General features: G+C 41.2%; 1 protein-coding gene across 1 annotated transcript in view; it reads left to right on the top strand.

Moving 5' to 3' along the window:
• crim1 (cysteine rich transmembrane BMP regulator 1 (chordin-like)) overlaps positions 1–2,860 on the top strand; it is a 108,474-nt gene extending 105,614 nt beyond the window's left edge. Inside the window, exon 17 of the mRNA XM_062522289.1 lies at positions 83–2,860. Within this exon, the coding sequence (XP_062378273.1) occupies positions 83–259 (177 nt within the window). The 3' untranslated portion in view covers positions 260–2,860. The remainder of the gene's footprint in view (positions 1–82) is intronic.
• The last annotated feature ends 5,688 nt before the right edge of the window (positions 2,861–8,548 follow it).

Genomic DNA, 8,548 nt, shown 5'->3' with positions numbered 1-8,548 from the left:
CTCTCTCTCTCTGTGTGTGTGTGTGTGTGTGTGTGTGTGTGTGTGTGTGTGTGCGTGCATATTTTTTCCTTTGTTTGTGCAGCCCACCTGTCTGAACAACCAGCTGGTGTACGTGGACTGCCAGAAGGGCACCAAGGTGCAGGTGGACAGTGCCCAGCGGATGCTGAGGATGGCTGACCCGGACTCCAGATACAGCGGCTACTACAGTATGCAGAAGCACAACAACCTGCAGGCAGACAACTTCTACCAGACTGCCTGAGCCAGAGATGGATGGATGGATGAAGAGAGAGAGAGAGAGAGAGAGAGAGATGAAGAGACAGAGAGTGACTGAGAGAGAGAGAGAGAGAGAGAGAGAGAGAGAGGGAGGGAGGGAGGGAGGGAGGGAGAGAGAGAGAGTGAGGAGGAAAGGAAGAGACTTTGAGTGAACGACCTGCAGCAGCCCCAAACACAAAGAACGCGTGACCACCTGATCTTGAGAGTGCTGGAAAAGAGAGAAAGAGAGAAAGAAGGAAAAGACCTGAGAGAAAGAGGGAAGAAACGAAAGACATTGGCCGAAACAATCCACACACCAAACCAACAGAGAAGACAAGTTAAAAGCAACAAAACTGTACAAAAAAAAGCCTCCCACCATTTGCAACGAACAAACAAGCAAGAAAACAATACAGCTGACAATCTCATCCAGACATGAAAATCCACAAACCAAATGCAGGAATGATATTTTTTTGAATGGGAGATGAAAACTGTTCCTAAGTATGTGTGCATGAGATAGTTGTGCGCGTGTGTGTGTGTGTGTGTGTGCACGAGTGTGTGTGTGTGTGTGTGTGTGTGTAGGTGCAGGTGTGCTCATTTGAAATCAGATGTATGAGAGATTAGGATGATTTTCATTTTAAGTCATCTTTTCCTGCATTCCTGTTCCGTTGTGTTTCTTTGTTGGAAGAAGAAAAGCGTTTTTTTTTTTCTTTCTTTTTTCCCCCCCGGAGGACACAACGGCACCCCCTGGCGTGTGTTTGTGTACCAGTGCGACTGTGGACGCTAGTTTGACCCGCTGTACCAAAGCTCTCTTTTTTTTCTATCCCATAATAACCACCCATCCCCACGAGGGCTGTAGTCACGGGAACCTTGTGAACTTTCTGGAACACAGTGAAAGAAAGGGAGAAGAGAGGGGAGGAAAAAGAGACAGAGTAAGCATGAATTGAGAGGGGAGGGAGAGGAAGACGAGGAGGTCTGGATGGCAAGATACACCTTCTGCAGAGATTCGACTCTCCATCACTTCTTCCTTCCCCGCATGTTATGAACTGATCTGATCGTTTTGATTTGCCGTCATGAGGCACGGAGGAAGAAACAGGAGACAGGAGGAGGAGGAGGAGGAGGAGGAGGAAGAGGCACCACGACAGCACTCTTCATCATCACCATGTGGACTTTGGCACCAGAGTCTATGGGCTTCTCGTATTTTATTTACTTTATTATTTGTGGGGTTTCTTGCGTAGAACCATTGATTTTGAAGGCACACATCCACGGAGAGTGAAACCGGATTAGTGGGTCACTCTAGACAGGAAGTGGTGTGAATCTGGATCCGCTCCGGCTCAGAGCCAGATGGGCTCCAGTCAGTTGCTAATTGGTATAGGGGAGGGGTTAGGGCTGACTGCGACCTTTGACCTCCAGCGTCCTGGCGATCTGCCTTTTTCTCACATTCTGAGCAATGACGTATTTGTGTTTGATGAACCAGTATAACGTGAGATTAGGACAAAGCATTGCGCACAGGTGACCGGTGTGGAGTTGAGCATAATGCTTGGTTTTTTTTGTTGTTTTTTTTACAAGTGCTGCTTCTGTTTTTAATCCTGGCTTTGTTTCTATTGGAGTCCACTAGGGGGAGCTCTAAGTCTGTGCATAGATCATGATCCAGCCGCTCCACTAGGGAAGACACAGCTGTCACGAAACATGATAGAATCAAAGAAACGTTCAAATGTTATGTTTTTTCTTTCTTTCAGACAAATACAATTACTCTTTGATTCTTTCGTCATTGCGTTTTTAACATATTGTCCCTATTGTAAGACGTTTCACAATGATGGCGTTACGGAAGCACCTTCTGTGTTGATGTTATTTGTTTGATAAGTAATTTGGCTTTGAACAGATCTTTTGAAATGCATTATAGGAACATTAGCAGTGTGTACATAGCAATCATGCAACGAAAGACCGGGGATAAAAGTGTGAATATACATGTATGTTATGTATGTATGTATGTATGTACGTATAGTATGTATGTGTGTGTGTGTGTGTGTGTGTATGTCTGTGTGTGTGTGGGTGTGAACATTTGACATTATGTGTGTTCGATGTGTGCGTGCACAGCAACCCACATGCATGTACATTCTGATTTTAATTTTATTATTTTGCTCCTTCTCTCTTAATATTTCATTTTTCCTGTTGAATGTATTTATAATGCAGAAAAAAAATCATGTTTTTAAAAAAAAGAGAAAAAAAAATCTAAAAGCAACAGCGGAGGTAACTAGTGGTAACGGGCATTCCTCTGCCTTGTCTGTTTGCTCAGGTGAGCTGGGTAAAAGAAAAGAAAGAAAGAAAGAAAGAAAGAAAGGACATACATCTCAGTGTATATGTTTTAAAAAAAATTGTCTTGTCCACAAGTGCTCTGCTCACATGTCCCGGCAGCACGAGTCTCGTTTCGTCATGGCAACGCTGTGGAACTCCAGTCTGAACAGTGTCACTCATCTCTCTATTCTTCTCTGTCGTTGTTTTTGCTTCTGATGTCCAAACCACTGGAAAGTCGATCGGCATAAGCTGTTAAAGAGAGAGAACGAGGGATGGAGAGGAGGAGATAGAGAAAGAGAGAGAGAGAGAAAGAAAGGGAGGGGCGGGAGGGGAGGGGACAGGGAAAACGGGAGGAGAGAGGGAGGGTTGTAGACTTGTGATAGGTCGTCTTTTGGGTGTATTTAAATCTGTCTGGCGATGTTGTTAGTAGAATTCTTGGCACTTTTATATAGAGAGAAATGAACCTTTTGTGTGCATGTGTATGTCTGTGTCTATGAGTGATGTGTGTGTGTGAGTGTGCGCCTTTTTTATTGTTAGTCTTTTTTTTAAAACAACTGCTCGTCTTTGAAAGTCTTGCCTTTTGAAACCCTGTAAGACCCAGTGCTGCTGTGCATTTAGGACTAGACAGTCAACAAATGGCCATTTACAAAGAAACACAAACACACACACGCATGCAGACACACTTCTAAAATGAGCATGCAAGCACTCCAACACATACGATGACACGGACCTTGAGCACAGGTCAGAAGACAGCCATATGCACAATAATGTCAACAGAACGCCAGGAAATCCTGTCTAAGAGATAGATGTTGCCTCTCATGTGTATATACATGCATTAGTAGGTCACACACACACACACACACACACACACACACACATACACAGACACATCATGAGTTTTTCAGACATCGTAGAGCACTGGGAAGCACTTCACCAATAATGCATTTCCTCAGACGTCAGACCTAAGAGTGTTAGAATACATTATCACCTGTAATGCTTTGTAGGGTGTGTGTGTGTGTGTGTGTGGGCGAGAAAGAGTTTTATGTTCATGCATCATGTATGATTTTGAATGGTCAGAACTGGGCTATGGTGTGTGTGTGTGTGTGAGTGAATGAGTCTACGTGTGTGTGTGTGTACAGTATGAGTCTGTGTCTGTGTGTGAGGTTGACGGCTACCGAAGTTTTTGTTTTGCAGACGACTAGTGTTGTTTTTCACACTGATAATGGTTGGGTACTGCGTAGGTGAGTGTGAGCTCATCACAGCTGTGGGTTTGTTGGCCATGGGTCTTGTGGGGACGAAACGTGTATTTTTTTTTTTTTTTTTTCAGTGCATCTTCCAAGTATTGTTATAAATACTTGGGTGTCACTTGCCAAAACAAAATAAAACAAAAACACAAAAAAAGGTTAAAAGAGAGGAAAAAAAGAACTAGATTTAATTTATTATTTTAATGACCTTTTAATAATTTATTGACAAGCAAAAAAAAGTCAAAAGAACTCAAACCTGAACAGTCGACAGGAGCATGTAAAGTAACATCGATGCAGCTGAAATTGTGAAACTTTTTTTTTTTGGATAGTGTCATGTCTCTGGAAGAAGAGAGCGTGAAAGAAAAAAAAAACACAAACGAGAGAGTGTACTGTAAAAAAGAAGACGAGTGCAAGAATACATGTTTCTCATTTCTGTCAGGTTGTTCTTTTTTTCCTTTTTGTTTGGCCCCCAAATCCCATCTTCCCCTCAATCCACTATTGACTTGCATTGTCTGAGCACAAAAAGCTAGAAAGAAGGACAAGCCTGCACTTCAGGTCCCTTTCAGATAAAAAAAAAAAAAAAAAAAAGATCCCACATGAGCTCAGTTATAAATCCTTGTGTTTTATTGTTCTTTTATCTTCATTTCTTACCCTGGTTTCTCTTTCTGTTCCTCTTGTATTTTGCAGAGAAGTCCCTATAGAGTCTGTAAACTACTGGTGTTCTATGCTTATGTATAAAGAGAGACAGAGAGAACAAATATGTTGATATTGATGATATTGCAAAAAAAAAACAATATTTTTAAAAAGGATAGATGAAGATTTGACTCGGAATTCCTGTAGCACAGCAGATTTTTTTAATTCTCTTGTATTATTTTGTTTGTTTCTTTGCAGCACAATAAATAATTTGAAAATATCTTGAGAACTTTGGCTGTCTTATTCTTGTAGTTATGTTGAGGTCTTTGCCACTGATGTTAACACTTTGCCGATATCCGGAACTGATTCAGTACAGCACATCCACACAATGATCTTTGTAGTCTAATATTCAGTGAATAAATGAAATAAAAGTGTTATTACACCGTCATAATCATAGAGTATAATAGCCTAAACACAGTATAGTATTGTATAGTATAATATACAACACATCATGGAACACAACCTCAGAATCATTTATCCACTAGGCGGTCATTCTTAAAAAAAAAAGTCAATCAAATCCCTCTTTTTCATGGACTGAATAAAAAATCTAACATGTGCAAACCCATTAAAGTGTGGTCTCAGATCCCTCCTGTAGCTGGAGCCATTGTGCACATGCACATTACCACCACTTGGAGGAGACAAAACTCTATGCAAACTCTTTCAGATGAAGCATCAGTGAAGGTTTGGTTTCAGGTATGGGTAGTTCCTGGGTAGCTTACACTGATGAAATGCTCGATAGCATGCTAACTCACAGGGTTTGGCAACTGATATCAGAAACTGATGATGACAAATCTGGGAATGAATGCTATGCCTTCTATGAGTCCTCACACATCGTTAGATCCTGTTCAATTCCTAAGTGAAAAAGCATTCTTCGGGTTTGAAACATAATGGGAGATGAGAATCAGTTAAAATGCTCTATAATATTTTTGTGTGTTTTTGTGATATAATAATGGATGGCATTGTAACTCCAGCTTTGTGAGTGTTCAGGACCCTGCCTTGGGTTCCTGACTAAAAGGTGTATAAATATTCTTTTTATGAAGGCTCAGAGGTCTCTAAAAGCCTTCTCCGATCTCAATTGAGATTGAGAGAGGGTTTGGATAGGCTTCATTAACTTATGACCTCCAGAGGCATAATCAGCATTGAATTGAACTTAAATTGGTGCATCAAACTCAAACCAAATCGTTTGAGAAGTGCAGCAATCAAATCTTGCTTGTAAATGAAGGTTTTAAATGCAGTTGTTTACTCAGAAAACCCATGGCCATATCTGTTTAACCCTGTCATAATTACATTGCTCTATCTGTCATCATATAAAGCCCGCCCCATGCCAGATAAGCAGTTGTGATAGGTGCCAGAGCCAATTCAAATTTGCTGAGAGGTTTGTCTGGGTTCTCCTAGGCTAGATAGATAGATAGATTGATCCCCAAGGGGAAATTCAACCTGACCTATGGAGCTCCATCCCAGATCTAAACTCGTCCAGGATCTCTTCAGGTACCTAAGATCACCATGACAAATATTTGTTGGCAGTGTAGCCCTTTATTTTCCAACAGAGCCATCAAAAGACTATGGCATATGGCCAGCGCATATGTATCTGTCAAACTTCCATAATTAACGTCAGGTAAGCTGTCTGCCATATTTATATTTCATGGATTTATGAATCTCTAAACTTTCATCTTTAGGCTACATATCAAAGGCTATTCATTTCAATGTGACGATGACAATATACTAAATATGTATTATTTGCCAATTATATCAGTATGTCAGCAGAGCTTTGTCACTTTTAATACAGTACACACTAGAGTACTGCTGGCACACTTGAGTGTCTTGCAGTTTCAGTGGTGGTGGGCTTGTTTTCTGGGAAGGAAAGGATACCAATCTGGTACTGTTGTCATAAGATTGTTTTTTTTGTGGAGTATAGGGAATTTCCGCTGCCAAGTCCCAGTGAGTTGCGTGCTAACTCCAAGCTTGGCTTGAGGCGCGTGAGTGCTACAGACTTACCCCGAGGCCTTGGTGTGGTGGGGATTTGTTCACATGATGCCAGCACACACCTTCTGAGCGTGGCCTGCTTCTTGAGAAATGTCCTTTACGGGTTCCCTTAGCACACACACAAAAAAAAACCACACAGCAACAGAGAGTCTTTGTGACACTGATAAACATCATTTGACAGACTGTTGTGCAACACTCAAACTCGAATTTATTTTAATTTATTTATGAATTGTGGTGCCTTGGGATTTTAGACTCTACCCTTAGCTTCAACATCCTCATATAAAAATAGCAACCTTATACACACATCAGACGAACAAGCCTTTTTCTAAGTTAGGTCATTAAATTGATTCAGAGGATCAGATCATGCTCCAGATCCTGCATAGCTAGAAGACATACAAAGCTTACCTGCCTTATACCCGCTGCTTGTCTGAATACAGTAATTTCCTGTGTATTAGCCGCATTCCGTATTAGCTAAAAGGAACAAAACCAAATTGATACCATTAACTGCCTCCATGTATTAACCTTATAGCTGAAGAAATTTTGCAAAATCAATGTATAAGCCGCGGCTAATAGTTGGGAAATTACGGTATGCAAAGAACAAGCTAAACTTGTGTGGTGTTGATTAAAGCATGCCTATGTATTGATCCTTCCTGTAATAATCAAAGGCCATGGTGTAGTGTCAAATGAGATAACGGGAGAATGCGTAGCGGGAGAGTTTTCCCTCAAGTAAAACTATAGTGACCACCAATTGGTACATCAACTGTTTTTGTTTTTGCTTATATTCTGTATTCTTCAGCTGATTATAGCTGATTGTGATATAATCATTTATTAATGTATGTTGTCCATAAAGCAAAAGCACGCTAAGATATCCTATCTAGTATGTGAATGAGATCATAATTAGCATGTTGTAGTACAAATAATGTATTAATGTATGATTAGAATGACTTGTTTTCTCCTTCTAACAGGAGGAGAGATGAGATTCCATCCAAGAGATGGCTTTTTCATCTTACATTGTATACTCCATGTGTCTGAGAAATGTGGAGTACAATATTACAGAATAAAGGTTTTATCATTCTGCCATATTCAGTGCCAAAACACATCACTTATTACAGTCTGATAGCAATAGTGCTTAGACGTACAGACTGTACATACAGACGCAGCCCAGCAAGGGTATTATACCTCTCCATGAAATTCCAGTGTCTATGCAGCGTATATGTTTGCATAATCTGAGCTGAAAAAGTCATTCAAGGTTCACCTTCAGTCAGAAAAGCCTGTTTCCTGTAGCCTCATTCAGAAAGTGTCTGAGTGACTTACTGTGTGTGTGTGTGTGTGTGTGTGTGTGTGTGTGTGTGTGTGTGTGTGTGTGTGTGTGTGTGTGTGTGTGTGTGTGTGTGTGTGTGTGTGTGTGTGTGTGTGTGTGTGTGTGTGTGTGTGTGTGTGTGTGTGTGTGTGTGTGTGCAGGCATGCATGGGTGCATACGAGAGAGAGAGAGAGAGAGAGAGGTAGAGAGAAGTAGAGAGAGAGTGGAGTTAGATTATGTTTGCGTACGGTCTCTCAGCACAATGCATCTGTGTGTCAGAGACAAACAGCATGCCAGTTCAACCCTTTTGGCCATTTTCATTTTTATAATTGACCAGGCATGCCAGAAACGTCCATCAGTTAATCCTCTTACTCGCTCCCTAATGCTGACTCCTGTCACTGGAGTCCCATGTTAATGTAACAAGCTGCTAAGCCTGGTTGCTGCATGGACACCTGCCAAAGAGCAGACGCCCCCTATAGGCCACTTCTGGTGTAGCAGGTTAGATGCTGCAGTAGATACATTTTGGGAGTGATGGGGGTCACTGTCACTTCTGGACTCTTCATTTTGATGAAGATTGACATGCAGTCAGGGTGCCTTTTTCTACATCTCTCTCTCTCTCTCTCAAATTTCAAATGGTGCTTTATTAGCATGACTGTTTGGTACAGTGTTGCCAAAGCTAGTGTTACAAATAACACAGCTGTATTTCAAAAGAAAGAAAAAAGAGATACAGCTTACCTACTTACTTGACCACTGGACCAAACGCATCTGGACAGTGTTTACATTA

Source organism: Sardina pilchardus, chromosome 20 (assembly GCF_963854185.1).
Source record: "Sardina pilchardus chromosome 20, fSarPil1.1, whole genome shotgun sequence".
NCBI lineage: Eukaryota > Metazoa > Chordata > Actinopteri > Clupeiformes > Clupeidae > Sardina > Sardina pilchardus.
This window is presented reverse-complemented; position numbering and strand designations above follow the sequence as displayed.